This window comes from Channa argus, chromosome 6 (assembly GCF_033026475.1).
Source record: "Channa argus isolate prfri chromosome 6, Channa argus male v1.0, whole genome shotgun sequence".
In the NCBI taxonomy this organism is placed as follows: domain Eukaryota; kingdom Metazoa; phylum Chordata; class Actinopteri; order Anabantiformes; family Channidae; genus Channa; species Channa argus.
Genome location: NC_090202.1, coordinates 882,935 through 903,609, shown reverse-complemented (window position 1 = coordinate 903,609; position 20,675 = coordinate 882,935). Strand labels below are relative to the sequence as shown.

The 20,675-nt window shown below is 40.1% G+C and overlaps 1 protein-coding gene across 14 annotated transcripts in view; it reads right to left on the bottom strand.

The window, feature by feature from the left end:
* The window catches only part of fat3a (FAT atypical cadherin 3a), a 155,603-nt gene that overhangs the window by 41,410 nt on the left and 93,518 nt on the right, over nt 1-20,675 (bottom strand). For 7 of the 14 annotated variants that reach the window (XR_010914642.1, XM_067507260.1, XM_067507261.1 and 4 more), the window contains exons 4-8: nt 15,264-15,325; nt 10,130-10,444; nt 9,339-9,549; nt 7,310-7,378; nt 2,596-2,738 (exon numbers count right to left, since the gene is read on the bottom strand). Coding sequence is in view for 12 of the 14 variants with exons in the window: in XM_067507260.1 (XP_067363361.1) it covers nt 2,596-2,738; nt 7,310-7,378; nt 9,339-9,549; nt 10,130-10,444; nt 15,264-15,325 (800 nt within the window). In the remaining 2 variants the exon portion in view is untranslated. Of the gene's footprint in view, nt 1-2,595; nt 2,739-7,309; nt 8,642-9,321; nt 9,550-10,129; nt 10,445-15,263; nt 15,326-20,675 lie in introns of those variants that run through there. The other 7 variants (XM_067507257.1, XM_067507259.1, XM_067507256.1 and 4 more) reach the window with 4 other exon arrangements.

The following is a 20,675-nucleotide window of genomic DNA, read 5'->3' as shown; positions in this document are numbered from 1 at the left end:
CACACATCCTGTGTGTGCTTGATTCACTACTGATTAATCAATAGACTAATCACTATTGATTAGTCAGACCTGCCAAGATGACTAATGTAAAGCTGAGGACAAAGCCTGTGGAAAAACAAACCTACTACAGAAACATACTCAGGAAACTTTTTAACTTATAAGTAACTTACATACTAACAACTTGTATTTTAATGAACAAAGATGAAAAAAGCAGCAAAATCTCAGGACAACGTAGACTATAGAGGCCAAAGAGGGAAATGAAATAATGTCATAAAACAACACTACAGTATTTTTAGGTAAAGCTGAACTGAACTGTTACTGTAGGTTTGCCGCAGTTGTGACGTCATTGGTTGCTGATACCGGTTGTAAATAATAAACATGTTTTTAAAAAATGTGAAAAAAATAACAACCTTCCCATTTTTGCCTGTGCTTGGGACCGACACCAAGGTGGGCCACACCTGGTGGGATCGGGATTCAAACCGGCTGCCTTCTGCATTCCAACCCAATGCTCTACCGCTGAACCACCAGGCCCCCTCTCAGCAGTAGTTCTAAAACCTCTTTTCACTACATTTGCATATTGATTAGCAGGAGGTGCAGGTGTGACGGTCTGGCACACAGGTGCCAGTTTCAAACAGCATCTAGTATTAGAAAATATGTCAGAGGTTAACCACCTAAAAAATGCCTGCAGATAATCAGGATAAACCAGTAAAACAGTAGTTTACAACATCAAGCAGTTTTTGCATCACTCTTGATATACTGAGCACAGCAGAGACACACAGCTCTGATTACAGTACACTGGGTGCTAGATAAGCACATGTTTGGGTGAAATCTCACAGCAGCTACTTGGATAAGGAAAGTCCAATTTTAGCTTTATCTACCAGTGTTAAGTCTTTTAGTGTGGGAGAATTACTGTATGGCTAGAAAGCTCCTTTGAGAAAGCAATAGATCAAGGCCAGGATCCCAGGTCCTCCCTTCTCTGACTTGACAGCACTAACCACTGAGTCACTGTGCTGACTATACTCCTGCCAAAATATACCAAGTGAACTGTGTAAGGATTACAAAGTACAGAATAGCAGCAGGAGGAAGAGTAGGACTTAGTGGGGAAGGAAAGAGACAACGTGCACTATCCACAGATCCCAAAAAAGGAGCCTGAGATTTGTACTGATTCCTCTTTAGAGAAAATACAGAGAGTAGTAGAGGGAAATGGAGACAGGAGCTGAGTGCTGCCAGCCGGCGAGTCTAAATTTAAACCCTGCTGAAGCAGTTGGCCTTCTGTTGCTCAAATGTGGAGACATTCCCTTGCAGCATGACGCCATGCTGACTCTCCATCTGGGAGACTCTCCCCTCATCTTACAGGTGTGTGGCTCTCATGGTTTTGGGATAATAATAGATCTAGGCATTGTTTGTTTAACAGTGTGTGGACCCCTCTCAGGCGTAAAGGTGCATTTTTGTCTTGTTGAATGGCGACAAGACAATGTGTGAAACATGGGGATTATTCTCCTTGTTTAAACTATGGAATGTGCAGAAGATGTCGCCCCAATAATGTATAAATAAAAATGAATATTTCACCAAATGCAGAAATGATCCGTTAGTGATTCCATTCGTACATTTGAGTGAAACCCAAACCTTACTATTGTTGTATTCATCTTGTCCCAGCTCAGATACTTCTCAGATGATGCAGAAGCATAGAAGCAGAGCCAATAACATGATTACATGATAATAGAAACCATCACCAGCATGACTTGCACTTTGTACTAATGAGCTGATAGGATGAAGTCCATTTAATGTGTGGCTAACATGAGGTGGACATTAGATGTTACCCAGAGGGCCTGGGTGTGAGAATGCAAGAGACATATCGGGTTGCAGTGCATGTCTGAAAACAGCTAATGGTTGTGCTTTGCTTGACTCTCCTCTGCAGGTACTGGTTCAATAAACGTTAAGTGGGTCTGTTCACTTCTGTTGACTGGGATGACGTTGGCTTAATGTGCCCAGACGGTTGCCCTTCTAACCATTTAGTAAAGTTTTGTAGCATTTCTGTTCCTACAACAGATGGTAGAGGAGCACAGTGAAGCAGGGAGACGAAGAGCTGGGCAAAGCAGAGTGGATTCAGTTTGAATCTCATGGCGGCAGTGAGCTTTAGTTGTATAGTTTACCTTTAAGTAACCTGATTAGAGTCAGTTCCTGAATAAGATGATTTCCTAACGACGATGTAAACAGAAACTTGATCAGGGTAGAGAACCCGATTTCACCAAGTAGACTTCTCCTGAAGAACACACATCTCTGTGCCATGTGTGGCAGAAAAATGAAGTCAGCAAGCTGCAACTTAGAGTGATACTCTTTTACAAAAAAGTCCAAAATAGAGGGGAAATCAGATTCTGTCTTAAACGTTTGTGGTGATCCACAAAAATGTCCCCATGTGGATCAACAAAGGATATCAAAAATCTACTTACTTAAGAGCACAGAAATTGTGAAGGAGGGGCAACTGGTGCAACACTTTTTCTGCTCTTGCCCCATCGGGACCATTCTCGAAGATAATCAGATCCAGCCAGTAGATGAACAAACAAATCTTGCTGGTAAATAAAGTTGATGTGGTACCTGTGTTTGGGCAGTGTTGGTGCCATCGGTGGCCTGCACTGTCAGGTTGTAGAACGAGCGCTGTTCGGCATCCAGAGGCTTGGCGATGATGATGGTGCCCACAGCCTTCTCAACGTCAAACACACTGTCATTGTTCCCACCTGCTCCAAAGGAGGAGGGTCGGACCGGAGGAGGAGGAGGAGGGACAGAGGGAGGGGCAGACACAGTTAATCAAACAGACTTACTGTGAACACACATCAGTTATTACATGAAGAACACATCAATGCACAACACACTTTTATTTTTGAAGCAGTGTTTTTCAGTCATGTGCCAAAATGTCCTGATCTTCATTTGAGTAAGACAGTAGTTCATTGGCTGCAGTGATCTCAGTGACTGGACAGCACATGACTGGAATCCACTTTTGCACACACTCCTCCATCATGTGTCTTGAAGTGTGCGATGGTGCACAAGAGGGAGGGATGGCTGGCTGGGGACAGGGTTAAACCCTCACCTCCACCGCCACACAAACACACACACACACACACACTGGCTTCACACACTCCAGCAGCAGTCAAAAGCACAACAACGCAGGTGTGCAGGAGCACTGGCCGTGCAAGCAACACCAACAACACTCCCCCATGTGTGTTTTTGTGTGTGTTCCTATTTCTGTCCGGACTTTTTAATATAAATATTTGGAACTTGAGTGTGTTTGACTCTGCATTCATCACAGCATCAGGAACCTAAAGGCCGATGATTCTCCCAGTGTCCAAAGTGTTTTGTGGCCTTGTGGCTCACTGAACATCTCCAGCAATAGGAGAGCGGATTCCTCTGTGGCATCTCTGTCTAATAAATCCAGGATCTCAGCTTAGACACCCTGCTACAACTCAGTGAAGGTTTACTGTGTGGTTGGTGTGCACGTGTGCACGTACACACCCAACAACATGTTCCATTACAGTGTACACTGTCCATTTGTTGAACCTATTTGAAGAAGATGACAAGTCAGCTTCCTCCCACTTCAGTGATGTTTGGGCTCATCTGTGCAGCAGAGCCACTCTGCTGAAATCACTGTGAAAACACACTCTGCGACTGCTATCTTACTCCACAGCTGCTAACACATTGAAGGTCACCCACAAATGTATCTCTTCCTAAAGTACTGGTATAGATAGTTTTAATGTAGATTAAAGAAAATAAACCAATAGTTGCTTGATAAAACCCTTGTTTTCAATGACAAACTCAGCAGGTCAAATCTATGTTTAGTTGGGTTAAGGTGTGTTGATTGACTTGGTGAGTCTTAAGTCTCTGATGAAGTCCATAGAGTTGACAGTGTGGATCGTTGTCTTTTTCTTGCCAATTCGTTTTGAGCATTTCTTCGTACATTTGCAGACAAAAGTTTCTGTTCACCTTTAACTCATCCTGCTGCTATCATCAAGGGTCATATCATCATCATCAGTAAAGATCAGTGAGTCTGTTCCAAGCAGCACCAAAAATGACACCACCTCTACTATACTTTAAAGACTGGCTTGTAAGGTTAGCATCATGAGGAGATCATTTTTTACTACATCACACTCGTAAACCTTTTGTGAATCATCGTGTACTTATTTAAAAGCTCCAACAGGATACCTGCTGATGTTGCTGTTGTTTTGGGGTTTTTCTTCACAGCTCTCACAATGCTTTTCTCATCAGCTGTTGTAGTTTCCTTTGCTGACAGGCTCTTTCTGCATCAGCATGTTTCTTTCTTTTTCAGGACATTGTAAATTGTTGTATTTTGTGCAGCCTCTGATGTTTTTTCCTATTTTTCCCAAATTCAAAATGGCTTGCTTTCCCTATATGGAGTATTTTTTTACAACAAATAAAAAATTAAATTTATGGGTTAAGAGAAGTCATGTACAGATGTAAAAGATACAAACAGACAAAGAGTGAGTGATTGGATGTACAAGGTTCTCTCTTCAATGTTGCTCAATGTATCAATGTGTATTTACCATCAAATAAAAGCTAATGTGCTAAACTTTAATCTGATATTCATCTTTTGAACTTAAGCCCAAACTGTCTTCAGTGTACAGCATAAGCAAATGAATTAGCCTTGCCATTATCAATCCTTTTGGAAGAGACTGCAGTGGAGCAATCAAAAGCAAAAATAGTCTAGTATGTTTGCACTTAAAGCAAACGTATGTTTGAGTCAAATCCAGTTGAGCAAGTAACATATAGTAGAAAAGCACTATAAATATAATCTTGGGGTCTCCAAATGGCTACTGTGGGTAATGTGGATCTAACAGTTACAGCAACAGACACACTTTTACATTTTAAATCAAGCTTTTATTGTTGTTTGTTTTATCATATTTTTGCTGCTGTAAGGTAAAAGTTCATTATTAGTTCATAATAAAAGAGGCCAGGCAGAAGAACTAAATTCTTCAGGTTCAAGAACAGGAACCAACTTATTTTGATGTCATTAAAGCACATCGGGGGCTTTGTGGCTCAATGGGTAAAGCATCCAGTTGGGATGCTTAAGGCCGTGGCATCAAATCCCACCCCACCAGGGGCCACCCCCCCAGCCACCAAGGGCCACCCTTAGGTGCCAGTCCCGAGCCTGCAAAAAAATTGGAGGGTTGTGGCAGGAGGGACATCCAGCATAAAAGCTCATGCCAAATCAACATGTTCTACTTTGGCAACCCCTGAAAGGACCAGCTGAAAGCCATTGATACATTAATGCCAGTAAGTTAGGAATGTTCAACTGACCTTTTAATTTTCATTGGAACTAATCTCCATCTCACATATATTTATTCAACCAAAAAAAACGGTTTGATGTATTTAGTCTAAAAACTTCAACGTAATCCTAGAAACTGTGGCCCATCTCATGGATGCCTACATGTTTAAACCTAATCTAACCTAATCAGCTGGGCTAAGTTTACAGGATGATCATTTGCTCAGCTGTTTCAAACCCTGATGAAAACCAAAACAGACGTGTTGTTAAATCATACAGGTCAATAGCCAATGACCAAGGCCTCTGTCCTAAAACAGTTTGCAGTGCCTGTCTTTAGCTGACTTTATACACATTGGCTCAGGTGGACAGTTGTCCCACCAAAGATGAAAATGCCTCACTTCGCCATGTAATTTGACTTTGTACAAATTAGGTCAACAGGGAAAAAAGTGTTCACCCCTTAGATGCTCCATATATAAAATTAAAAAATGAAATCCATTAGTCTGGGAAAGGTTAAAAGGCTGTTTTGAGGTTCTGGGAATGCACAGTGAGAGACACAGTCTACAAATAGAGAAGATCTGGAACAATAGTAAACCTTTCTAAAGGTCCCAAGTTTTTCAAAAGGTAGTCCCAGATATCACTCACAACTTCTCTAGGAAGTCCAAGGAAAACATCCAAGGAACTGCAGGCCTGTCTTAACTAAATAAAGATCAGTTGAAGGACAGAGGTTGAATGAATGGATATACATACCATGTGTTCGATGAGTGTGATGCTGTGGGTCTGCTTTGCTGTCTCAGGGTCAGGGAAATTTGTTATAATTGATGGTAACATGAATTCCGCTTTCTACCAGATAATCCTGAAGTTTTAGGAAGGCTGAGTCAAAGTCCAGACCTGAACTGGTCTACTGGGTTCACTCAGTGATTACTTCTTCACAGTGGTGATTCAAGTATTGCACAAGTTAATACAATGATAATTTCAAATGTATATTTAGTGTTTCTTGCCTTTTTTGCCGTGTTGTTAGTGTGAGCCCTCTTTTCTACTGTTTTTCTCTGCATCGCAAACACGTTTTTACGGCACTACTCAGTGAGTCAAAGTATCTTGTTTTTTTCTTGTTAGTCCACGTAGTGCAATCTTCACACATACAGTATCTGATGGATACTTCAGCATCACGCACCGCTGACGTTATGTTGTGTGAATTTTGGGTTGGAGAAGTCTACCCTGTCTTTGATTCCAGCTATATCACCTCTGTCCTTTTCTTCTGTTGCTCTAGCCATCCTCCAGTCCACTCTATTAACTCCTCATTATGTGTCTCTGCCTCTTCCCTATCGGCTTCAAGTAACACTTCCTTTTTTTTTAATGCAGTTCAAATATTCCCCTTGCACTTTGCTGGTTGCGAGATGTTGCCTGCAGGCAGCTAGGTACTAAATGCTATGTGCTGGGTTTGTAGCAGTGCTTTGTGGATGGATGTGAGGGTGCTGGAGGAGGTTGTGCTTCTTTAACCCCCACCCTGCTCTCTAAAAGTTGAGTGGGGCTATTAGTTCTGTTTAATGTATCAGCAGACAGTGGGAGGTTTGTTTGCACGTGTGAACATGCCTTAGAAAAGTTCTACATTGGTGCCTGCATTAATTCCATGAGGAATGTGTGTACAGGTGCTGCTAACAGCAGGTCATTAGACAGAGCTGTCACTGAGGTAACCCGGGGGTCGTTGCCATGGGAGCAGATAAAACGGCTGTGCTACCTCTTTACCAAACCCTCCTCCCTTCAATTAACCTTGGCTGCAATGTAGACCAATAATGTGAAACACACACACAGACACACACAGTCACACAAACACAGCATAAACACGAACACATTCATGAACACAAAGCACTGTGTGGTTTATTCCACTCGTCCAAGCAACTAATCACAGAAACAAGTCAGCAGCGTCAATGGGAAGCACAGGGTTGGATGATGATCGACCAGAAAAAAAAAGGAAACAAAAAGGAAAAGAAAGGAAAAGAAGACAGCAAAGAACGGTATTGGAAGTTGGAAGTGAGATACCTTCTGAGGAACAGTTCCTGCCACAAGCGCTCTGCAGAATATAGAACATCTCACGGAAAGACCTGGGACCTTCCAGGCATGAAGCATTAGGAGAGAGAGGAGAGAAAAGGTGAGACAAAAGGGACAGACAGGCTCTAAGGAGGAGGACAGGAGGAGGATGTGATGAGCAAAAGGTGGTCAGGACAGGAGACAGACCTTTGGGACAGGACAGATAGAGCAGCTGCTTCTGTTGAGCTGAACGTGCATCAAATTATTTGTGAGGTCAATTAAAAGAAAACTAGTAGTTTGAACTGGGAAATTTTCTGTTACATTCGGTCATTTGTCAAAAGAAAATTTGAGCCAGTTTACTTTAGGACCAATCTACTGAGTCAATTACAGGTGCTGCAACACTTTATGGACACTTCACTCTACATTATTTAAACATGTCCTAATTAATCACTTCAATTAGTCATTTTATACATATATGAATACAACTTCAATATGACTACTAGTACAGTAGAGAGAATATAATATTCTGTCACACTGCATTACCATTGGTGCCTGCACACCTTTTTTTTTTGGCTTCACAAAAAAGTTGTTCAACTCTTGGGGGAAGAGATGGAGAAGCCACGACAAAAATCCAGCAACTTTTACTGTTTTGCACCTTTTTTCTGCACAAAGATACTGCTAGTTGTCTGTCATCAGGCATCAGTCATTTGAATAGTTTCAGTTTACATGTTTGGTTTCTGAACGTTTTAGCGGGATAATCCATAAAGTAAATAGCAAAATGTTACTAATTACAGTGTCTATATTAAAAGTATTATGCAATATGTACTGCGTTGCTTTGGTAATGTGCAGACTTCTTAAAATATGCGTCAGACTAAAAGACAGTTTCTTTTACCCAGAATTGAACATGGCATGATGTCAACATGTCACATTCTCTGTTGTATTTAGTCTTGTTTTAAATATGGTATGTGTGCAAGATGTACACACATAAAATAAGAAGTAGTCCATTTATATTTTCCCACAAAAACACTGAAAAGATAAACTGTTTTCTACGCATTAAAAAAAAATGTCTAAAGCGAGAGACAGAGAGATGAAGAGAAAGAGAGGTGGACACAGACATGGAGAGAAGGAGATGGAGAGTGCTACGAGAGCTAGAAGCATGAGCCAGAAGGTATCTCCAGCTGGATACACACTGACTGTCACTGCTCAGTGACAACAAAAGGAAAGATGGATGGTGCATTGTGGGAACCGCAGTCCTTCCTGGTCCTTCTTGTCCATCTAGTTTGGGCTGACTTGGGCCCACAGTACATGCATCACAACTGGGGAACTGTCAGTGAACACGTAGCACTGAATGGTGTTATAAATGAATAGAATTAGAATCAAAAGTACTGATTATTAAAATAATTTAATCAGTTCTACCACACCAGAATTGTCACAATACGCATAATGTGTAAAAAATTGAGCTTAGTGCGCAGGGCATGACATAATCTGGTTAAGCCTTTCAAGTGGGTGAAAGTGAACTTTGACGGATCAAAGGGATTTAAGTGTGCTATGCTAGGCAGTCCCCACTTAGAGGAATGTCACACTGGCTTTAAAATCTGTCAGAATGTTCTTTATACAGAGAGCCAGCACCTCCTCTAAGCAGAGACTTTATAAAAAGAAGCTAAATAAGTCATGAATGGTACTTATAAATAACACTAAATCTCTTAAAGGGATAGTCCCTTAAAAAGCTGTCAGTAGGGAAAATAAAGATATTTACTGTTCGGTCTGATATGTAGTCAATATTATTTCGTTATCACTGTTTATACTGCTTTAGCTCCTGGCAGCTACAGGAGCTGTTGCCATGGTGACTGGAATGGGCAGAGCATAACAGATCATGCAGCGAGGACGCAGTACCTGAGCTGCACCTTATATACACCAACACACACCAACACTGTCAGCCCAACACACACCATGCACGGAGCCTGGGTGCCCCCTCCCAGTGCACACTACAACAAGTCCTCCACTGGCTCACAGATGGTGCTCACCTACAGGGAGCGTTTACCTGTGATATCAAACCACAAGGGGGCGGAGCTCTGCTGCAGGGACACCACACCCACGATCTCAGCCACCTTGTCATTTTCCATGACGGTGAAGTTGTAGAACGGCTCATCGAAGAGCAGAGGCAGCGCCGAGGGAGCAGGTCGACGGATCCACTCGATGTGCAAGCGAGCCGTGGTCGACTTCTGAGGACGTCCGTTGTCTGTCGCTTTGATCTGAAGACACAAGTTGTGTGTTGTTTGTAAAGCAGATAGAAGGCAAATTTACTGAAATTCCTGTTTACATACAACCAGAGAAGTCTTTGAAAGATTTAGCAGGCCCAACTTCAAACTGGCACAGCAGTAATGGGAGATTAAGTAAAACCTTGTGTGCAGTAATAACTCTTAAAATGTCTGAACCACATTGAACTACATTGAATCCCCACAAGCAATTCTCAAACTCAATAATTAGGCCCTAGACGTTTTTTTTCTAAATTCTGCCAGACATACACAAAGTACACAAGGAAGTCCCTGTTGTTTCTGCAGTGCATCACTACTTCCTGCATTGACACTTAAACAATGGAATTGGATGTACATTGCAAGGTACTAAATTATTTAGCATGAACACAATTTGTAAGACCAAAGTGACCACTGATGTGCACTAGTGTAAAAAAGCAGCTGACACACAACAAGCTTTCACTGCTCCTAGGATAGTTGTTGCTTCAGTGTAGTTGGTAATCCAGCCTTGGCTGAAGCAGGTTAAATGAAAACCTAACCAGACACTGAAATATAAAAAGTTGATTGAAGGTTTGCATACAGTCAGGATGTCATAGCTCCCAGCAGTGAAGGCCTTTCGCGATGATACCACTGCAGTCTTAGGGTCAATGAAGAACTTCCCGTCCTCGTTGCCATCTACAATGCTGTAGGAAAGGTCACTATTGGGCCCGTCATCGCGGTCGTAGGCAAACACCCGATATATGGGCTCACTCTTCTTCCTCCGCTCTCTCTCTGGAAGTTTGACCTGGTAAACCTTCTCAGGAAATATGGGCTTGTTGTCATTTTCATCCAGGACCTGGACCATCACCCATATTGTACTCTGCCTGGGATTAGGACCACCGTCTGACACTAACACCTGCCGGGTCACAACAGAGTGAAAGATTCAATGCAAATGTGACATTCAGAGCAGGTAGAAACTCTTACAACTGTTATTTGGATGGAGAGTTTTAAACTTTATTAATCCCTAGTTGCTACTATTAAGACAAAATTAGTTGAGGGTTCTGTGTCCCCAACATGTGGTCAGGAGGAACCTGGAGTCAAACCACTGACCCTGTGGTTTGTGTATGACAGTGTCGTGTTTGATTGATGTCACTTTGCTTCACTAAAACTCATCTGGAATCATAGTTACAGTTGTACAAGTCAGCATCACTCTGAGGTTTTACAGCATTAATTGACCAAAAAAGGGGGAAAAAAATTTGAAGATGGGTTTTAAAATGTGATTAAAACACCAACATCTGTCTGGGATAGTTCTGCTCTGTGTCAGTCATTGGTTAATACGATGAAATGAAAACACCTCAGTCTTCCCTGGACAGCTAATTTATTACTGCAACAGTGCAAGACGAGGTGACCACTGAGAGGTGGAGCTAAAGCAAAGAAGAGCTACAAAGACTAGTCTTCTCTATTGTCTCAAATAGATATTAATTATGCTCACTTCTCAGCTTGTCAAAGACTTACAACAGCAACAGCAGTTCATTTCCCCTCATGCTGGCTTCATTTAAGAATACCATCTGTCATTTTCAAAAATGCCTGACGCAAGGAGCTGGAGCTATTGTGAACAAAGAGTCTGACAGCTAGCCTGCTGACGATAGATTGCAACAAATTACATTTACAAATGTAGATAAATGATGGCAACACATGAGACATCCAGACACACTTGACTGCAGTCAGCGAAGTAAAAAAAAAAGCCATTAGATCCATTCTAAGATGTAAACCAACGCTTCATTACACAGCTGTTCAACCTCTTGTCCTTAGAGACAATACGGTTTGTTAAAGCTAATACAATGATGATTTATCGAGTTTTAGGTTACTCAACATTTGTTCATACATATTTGATCAATTTTACCAACATAAAAATAAAAGGAAAAAAGGAAAACCAGCCTTTTCTGCTTCATATCATCATCAGATAAACTAAAGTTCCTTCCCATTCAAAAAGCATTTAAAAAGCAGCAACATTAGCCAAGTTGTCTTTACCGGGTGTTTGACTTTAAGGTAGGGATCAAACATTGCCGAATGGATGCAAAGTCACAACCATTTACATATTCTAAACAGAAGTTAACCCAGCGTGAATCATTTATCATGTTAATGTAATGTCACATTAACAAAAACTTTGAACTTGCCTACATTTATTAGTCAGTTCCACTATGTTCATCTGGTGAACAGGGCCTTAGCTACTAAACTAACGAAAAGTGGGATCTGATGAGAACTCTTTGGCAATTCATCTGTACAAACAGCCAGCTGTAGGGGGAGACCCAGGTTCATCAGACTAGGTTTAAATTCTGTTTAACTTTGCTTTAACCCCTCATTCAGATTTTATACCCACTTTTTGAAACTGTACCTCATCCTATTTTGTAACAGAGGGCTACAGAGAGTTCTGTGGACCTTAATTTGCAGTGTAAATTGTGGGACCTTAGATAAATAGGTGTTTTTTTGTAGTATGTCCTGTCCATTCAGTTTATTATAACTGTACTTTAGTCAAGTTCTCTCAAGTAAAATAAATGCAAATAGGATGCACCTGACTTCAGTGTAGAGCTACTGTACAGCAAAGAACCTTAACTGATTCATAATTGACATGGTGTGAGTTAAAAAAAAATTATAGCTTTATAATAAAGATTTTTAAAAACATGTTTTCACACAACAGGAAGTATCAGATAATTGCATGAAGTTTTCATTTAGGCAGAAGATGCACCTTTGTACAAAGATGGCCGAGGTTAGGAAGAGCTATCTGCCTCCTGGAAACATGTTAAAAACCCAAACTTTCTGAGAAAGTTGTTGCACTTCTGTGATCTTTGTCGTTGGCCAGGTGCCTCTTATTGAGTGTGGGCTTATGGGCATCATCTGACAAAGTTTAATCTTCAATACTGAGACTTGAAGGCATTTGACTGACCTTCTAAAATCCTGTAGACACACACACACACACACAGATACACACATTTGAAGCTCTATGAGTCATGAGAAAGCCAGTGGCACAATTTATCTCTAATCTTGGTGAAGCAGAGTAGAGACCGCTTCCCATTATTGTCTAATGGAAACCAATGCACACCCACCGTCTTCAGACTGCTCTATCACCAAGCTAATGCAAACCTCACAGAGGGAAAACAAAGAGCAGAGGGGGCAGTGCTGCATGTGTGTGTGTGTCGAAAACTAGAGAGGATGGGAGAGGTGATTTATTCTCATCTAAATCCTGGCAGCCTCTGGAAAGGGGCAAGTTCATGGACTTAACAGACACTGGTCACTATAAACTGTGTTCCAATCATTATCAATTTGAAGAGTGTCAGTGCACTACCTGGCCAACTGCCAATTCAGCAACAAGTGATGTGTATTGCTAGAAAAGGTGTCAATTAATTTAAAAAAATTCTGAAATGACACACAAAAAAAGATGTAATCTAAACTTTTTATACTTTACTCTGAAACATGTTTTCTATTTCCTTTCTTCATTGTTCATTGATTATGAGAAAAACAGTGTTTCTCTATTTGTGATAGAGTTGATTGAAATGCACTACTGCTATGACTCAGCATCACTATTTGATGCCCTGCGTGGACTGTTTTCGAGTCTCATGCTACAGCTAGCTTGAGCCCCCAAAACTGCCTACACCCCGGAATCACCCAATGCATTTCGATCACAGCCCCATGACGTTTAACGTCTAACATGTTGTCTGACTTCACATCTGAATAATTAAAATTGGGTTGGTTTGATGGACCAAACAACATGTTCATAGGTACAGTATGGTCATTAAAACTGGAAGTCGAGTTTCTTAAGGTATCCACGCAACACTTCTTGTCTTTCGTTGTTGCGTTCAGGTGTGTAATATTTACCCACTGATGGTACCAATGTCATCATCATTCAATGCCAACTGTCCTATTTTAGGTCACAATGCAGAGAACTGAATGCCGGTGGTTTGTTCTACTTCTGTTAACATCAGTTTGGTCAACTACTCTTTCAGGTCATATGAACCTGCATTAAGAGATTCTCAAATGTAGTTATCTTATCACCAGCAAATCAATGAGAGCATCATCATCTAAAAGTGTCTGTGTTCGACCGTCTGCTGCACACTGAGGCTTTCAGTGTTTGTCCTCTTTTACCTATTATGTGTCAAACCCATTACAAGTGTTCAGCCATCTTTTGGAGGACAATCCAGGATATAATGATATAATGCATAATACACTATCAGTACTGCTCACAACTCTCCCTTGTCTGCTTAGATCTAAATCACATTCTTATATTGAGAGCACCCGAATCTGAACACTTTTGTATTGGAGAGTTGGAAATGTCTGATGAAGACAGATGATGTTAGATTCCTACCAGACTAAGGAGAAATGTGCTGCAGCTGAAATCAGCTTAGGGGAAATGAAGTTGGAAAAGGGAACAAAGAGCTTTTCTTAGTCATGGTTTTTAAAAATACAGAGATAAGAAAGCTAAATTAAGATATACTCTAAATAAATACTGCTTTCTAAAAGCTGACTTGTCCACTGCAAATGATTGGAGGTCACTTGAGGACAGGGGAGCTTGGAATTAAGGCACCAACCATGTAATTAAAGGACAACCTGCTCTACCATCTAAGCCACTTTAGTCCCAACATTAACTAACATTTTTTAGCAGTAAATGTAAAAATATGATTTCCCCACATTGTAAAACTGCCTATCTGTCCAAAGCTTTGATGTATCAGTGTGGTCATATTTCATATTTGTAAAATAGTTTCTGATATTATTTCTCTTTCTCTTTCCATTTATACATTCTATGTCCCAGTTTTCCTCGTTTGATCCTTTTAACTAGCTGTCCTCTGATTGGTCCAGTCTGAGAACCTTCCAACTAAGCAGTTCATAACCACCTGAGAGGCAACTGTGCTTATGTCTTCATACTGTTGCTTTTTCCACCTTGTTCTCTTCAGCTGCCTGGTGTGCCAGGCGAGGAGGGTAAGTTGAAACTAGGTTTTAAATTCATCAATTCTGATGGAACCATCTTAATCTAACTTAAGTGGAATAAACAAAGATATTCCGCAGAATATAGTGTGAGATGACAACACTTGTTAAACACTTTTTAAAACAAAAAAACATGACTCTGCAATCTGTGAAAATGTTTTAAATGTATATAACACAAACTTTATGGAGAAACCAAATAAGAATCTCACAATGAAGAAAACACAAGCAAATATAAGTCAAAAGTGTTTGATTATGATTCTTAGTGACAGTTCAAGAGCCAAAATTTAGAACATGCTTAGATTTAGGCACAATTAAAAGTTCCATACTAAAAGTTTCAGAAATTGATTATCTCAAAGTGATGTTAAATCAAGCTTAACTATGTCCAAGAGAAACCACGTAGACAAAGATCAGATCTTTAGAATTTTCTTTCCTATGGGAACTTCTAACCTTTATCTAAACATTATTCTAACCTGAACCCCACAATCAACGCTTAACCCATTAAAGACATGTTGATGTGTAGCCAGGAGGGAGTAGGAGTCAATCCACAGACCCTGTGGTTTATGGACAACTGCTCCACCTTTTGGTACAGCCATAGTGGGTTCAGTTTTAGATGAAGAGAGTGAGGACATCGGACTAGTCCTATAAAATCTTTAAAGTGTTCTCAGGATATATACTGAATCCCAGGTTGTGGGTTGGTCATGTGAGCACCTTGCGTAGCAGCTGCCATCTTTGGAGTGTGTGTGTGTGTGTGTCCTCACCTCTAACACGTGTTCTGTTTGCTGTTCACGGTCCAGTTTTCTGGTGGTTGTTGTAATCAGACCTAAGACAGAAAACACCAGAGGAAATAATTAGAACAGACACACACACACACACACACACACACACACACACGTTAGTCCTACTGCAGCTGTAAGAAAATTCAGTGACATTCCTCAGCCCCCCACACTACAAATAACATTACAAGTAAAAGATTAAATCCAATTTAAACCTTCACCTAATCAGAGCCGTCAAACTAGCTTTTAACTCACAAACAGAGGTAGTTAGGACTGTTCAAAATCTCCTCACAATGTAGAAATGTCCTCACAATGACACAAACCCTCACCCAACAATAGAAAAATATGCATGAATGCACGCAGGTGCACACACACACAAACACACACAACACACACAAAACCATACGGCGATGTCTGTAAGCCAAATGAAGAAAGTGACATGGTAATTAGTTGTGTGTGTCAGACACGACGGCTGAATTGTTCTAATTACTCTACATGGAATGAATGAAGGGGAGGAGAGAGAGAGTGAAACAAAGCAATTCTTAGTCTTATTTTATAGAATAGATACTTTCTACAATAGTAGAGCATCATCAATAAGCCTAATGATAAAAAGTGTCTTATATTCATCTGATTATGTGTCAAGTGATAATCAGGTACATGGATTTGTCCCAATAACTTTGAAATATTGAATTAGTATTGTCACTCTGCAGAAAAAAAAACTGCAATAATAAAAAATTGAAGGTTTTCTATTTGAGAATTTATCACAGTCTTTAAGTGAAATCTTAGACATAAATAATGTGGATTTGGTATCTGGCCTAGGTAGTATAATTTCTGATGATTTGTTTGTTTTACCCATTTCCAACTTTTAAGTTAATCATAAAGAGAAGAAAATGTAATTAGGATTCTGTTAAAACTTAAGTGCCGAACTAAAATGGGAAATATATTTATAGCACTCAGAAAAATGACTCAGGTCAGCACAGCATTGGTGCATGTATTATGTAGCCTGGTCATCTCAGTTTTAAATAGAAGTCGTAGCTGGAAGGCCACGGAATTCAGCTGGAGTACGACTTTTAGTACTTTTGGATGTAAACACACACACAAACATATAAGTATATACATATATAGAGTGTGTCTCCTTTAGGCAACATTATTATAAAACACTCCATAAATTTCCACTGCTATGCTGATGATAACCAGCTATATCTATCTATGGAACCAGATGAAAAAAATCACTTAATCAAGCTTCAAGCCTACAAGACATAAAGGCCTGAATGTCCCACAATTTTTTACTTCTAAACTCAGACAAAACTGAAGTTATAGTATTTGGGCCCACAAATCTCAGAAATATGATGTCCAACCATATTGTTACTCTAGATGCCAGAATCTGGACTCCAGTACTACTGCAAAGAACCTTGGCATTATCTTTGACCAGGATTTGTTCTTTACCTCACATTTAAAACAAATCTCTAGAACAGCCTTCTTCCACCTACGGAACATGGCCAGAATTAGGATCATCCTGTCTCAAAGTGATGCCGAAAAACTGGTCCATGCATTTGTTACCTCTAGGTTGGACTACTGTAATTCCCTACTTTCAGGATGCCCCAGTAACTCCCTAAAGAGCCTGCAATTAATCCAAAATGCTGCAGCAAGAGTGCTGACTGGAACTAGCAAGAGAGATCATATTTCACCTTCACTAGCTTCTCTCCATTGGTTTCCCATAAAATCTCGAATAGAATTTAAAACCCTGCTTCTTACATATAAAGCTCTGAATGGTCAGACTCCATCATATATAGAAGATCTCATAGCACCATATCATCCCAGTAGACCACTTCGCTCTCAGAATGCAGGCCTACTTGTGGTTCCCAGAATTTCCAATGGTAGAATGGGAGGCAGAGCTTTTAGTTATCAAAGTCCTCTCCTGTGGAACCGCCTCCCAGTTCAGATTCAGGAAGCAGACACCCTCTCTACTTTTAAGTCTAGGCTTAAAACCTTCCTCTTTGATAAAGCTTATACTTAGTTATAGTCATGCTGCTATAGGCTTAGGTGTCCCCGGTTTTGAAGCTGTGTGTCTTCCAGCGTGCAGCTACTGGTCCTACCAACCTGCCCGATGTTTTGTTGTTGCTTTTTGTTGCTCTTTTCTTTTCTCTCTTCACTTTCCAATCACCTTAACCGGTCAAGGTAGATGGCCGTCCACCCTGAGCCTGGTTCTGCGTTAAAGGGAGTTTTTCCTCTCCACTGTTGCCTAGGACTTGCTCAAGGGGGAATTGTTGGGTTATCTCTATACATCTTTATAGTTTTGACTTTATTCTCCAAAGTGCCTCGAGATGACTTTGATGTAAATTGGGGCTATATAAATAAAGTTGAATTTTGCAATGCAAACTCAATCTTGCCATGAAGAACATATTACCTTAAAATTAATTTAAACCACATCGACTGCTCACATGTTAAACAATTCATCGACCAATTCATCCTGATACGCCCACTCATAACTGGGGCTGAGTGCAATCACGTCCAGAGTAATCTCCTCTCATTGCCCTGATTAAAGGTATTCACGTAGGCATTACTTGCAAATGAAGGTAAGACAGACTGCAAGAGGAAAAAACGGGTTAGTTCTGGATCAGTAAGGATCACTTTGTGCAAGACTGTGAAGGGCATTCTAAACCCTAACTCTTACAGAAATTGACATGTTGGTGTCCTTAGAGCTATGGGAAGAATGACTGCATGGTTCCTCCTGAAATGTGATGAAATAAAAGCAACCGTGTGCACAACTTTGGTATGTAAACTGTAAAGACAGTGTGAAAACATCTTTGTGGAATAATTGTTGGTTATTTCACCCAGATGTTCTAATGTGGTCTTAATAGTGATATTTCAAATGTTTCCTGTAATTGTCATCAGTTCTTCAATCTTTCAATTGGTCACTCAGCCTATTCAAATGTAGAAAAGTGGTCACTCTGCTTTTCCATGTCATAGTGAGGACCACAATAAACAAAGTATTGAAGGGGTGAGAAAATGGTGGACTCTAGTCCAGATCTGGACCTGATGAGGCCATATTAGCAGAGAGGGGTTGTTCTTTGATAGCTTTTTTGTCCAATCAGTTGTGAGAGCAGCAGAATATGCCTTGGGGCAGAGTAAGGGTATGTGTTATATCCCAAACCTCAGGAGTGGGCGGAGTAACAAAATAGGTTCAGGTAGGGTGAAAACAAACCCACAGGACAGTGAAAATTAGTTTCCTCAGAATCTACTCCTGAGCTTTGGGATCTATCATCAACCATTAAAGCTGAATTCTTTAGAGTTCAGGAAAGTTGACACAAAGTGGACACTCAAGCATTGCTTCCTTATCCCCAACACAAGCACAGTAAATCTGCTGTGTAGCCTCTTTTGTTAACAGGCTAAATCAGATCACATATCTGCACCTTATTACAACCACGGTCATCAAATAATTCTGCACAATAACTCATGCTGGAAGATTTATTAATGTACAATGTTTTGGTCGTTTTGCCGTTAATCAGTTAATTATTGAATAAGTCCAAAGAAGCTTAATAAACATTCCAGCCTAAGACAGTGTGGAAGGTCTTTTATGGATATGTTGTAAAAAAGTTAAATCCCATTATGAAAAAGCAAAAATTCTACGGGTGGGGAATATGGTTATGCAGGGAAGGGTGTCTTGGCTACAATGCTTATCCTACTGCCACCATAACCAGTGATAACCAGCATGATTTTAAAGTGGAGTGGAGAGAGGAACAACCTCTACATGACTTTTATATATACACATATATATATATGTTACAGATGGTTTAGAGATGTCATAGTTTATTTCAGCGTTATACAGTAATCATTGTTCAATTAATGACACACACTTGATAATGTCTTAATTTCTAATTAATATTTCAAAAAGCACAGAAAAAAATTCATACAACAGCATCCTTCTAGATAAATGCAGACTTGCCTCCTGTTGTTTGGACACTGGAAGCTTTGATTCTGAATTCCCTCTAGTGTCTGCAGAGTTTACCTCTGGTATGTAAACTCTGCATCTGGGATGTGACAACTTTTCTTATGTAACTTACTTTGTTTAAAATGCAGCTGCCTCAGCATTTAAACAATGCAAAACTATTTGTGAAGTTCTCAGTCAAACTGCAGATGAAAGAATTTCAAAATGTACAGTATGAGATCCCCTTCATCTTTGCAGTCTCTTAGCTTTTCTCCTCTTGGGAAAACAAAGGATTTCTCTATCCTCTCAGTTGTCAGAATATCTTCAAAACAACAAAAGCTTTCAGTTTGAGGGATTTGACAGAAGGAAACGGAGATGATACAGAGATAAAAAAAAAAAGGAACATGAGATTACAGGAGGAATGCGTGCAGAAATGTGGCATAGATGTGAAGAAGTACGGAAATTCAATAGACAAATCAAAGTAATTGTACCCAAAAAGTTCTTGACTTCCTCTTAAATTCTTCACTTAACCTGAGGTACCTTTTCAAAATGTACTCAAAAAGTACTGCATGAGAAAAGTATTTAAAAACCAACGAATGTGATATTGTTGATAATGAAAGTAAAATCTAGTCCAGATTTGTTCCACATGATCCTTGTTAAGATTTCTGAAGAAATGTAACATGCTCAGGCCTTTTTCAGTTTTATTCATGTACATATTCAAGGAGAGGAAGACTCTTAGCAGCAATCAAACAAAGCAAATGTTTTGTAACTAGTAAGTGAAGTTGTGAAATAAATAAGTAGATAAGCTGAAGCAAAGTGTGTTTTTCTTTGAAATGTACAAAAGTACAGTATAATCACCATAAAATAAAATACTCAAGTTAAGTACAAGTCCTATAAAACTGCACCTAATTATAGTACTTCTGGGGACTGTGTGTTGATTATTCTGAATGGAACACTTGGGTAAATCTGAACATTTGCAGCAATAAGGAAAGGAAGGCCTAATAATTGCTGCATACTGATATAAACAAGCCGTGGTTAGGGGCCTGGCCTCCAGCCTGAATTCATTATGCTAAGGGCCCTAAAGAAGCCACTAATGTCTCACGTCGCCAGTTTCCAAAATTGTAGACTGTGTACAAATCTGCAGTGCAGACTACAACAAAATCCAGTTTTCACTCAGTGATGATTCCCAAAAGCAGCTTTTAGCAGTTTAGATGTGTTATTTCCCGAAACACCACGCAGTCGCAATTAAAGTAAAGGACAGGCAGTGTTTAGTGAGAGCTCACCATAGTTTTCCAGACCTCATCATTTTGGACTATGGAGACTGGTAAATGTGCATATAGGAGCAACAAAAGCATAAATGTGCCTGGGTACAACCTGCAGATTGTTCTGATCAATACTGATGAGGTCTGTGTTTACCACTTAGCTGTGGACTCTCGTACTCCAAAATAAAAGCTTAACAATCAGAGAAA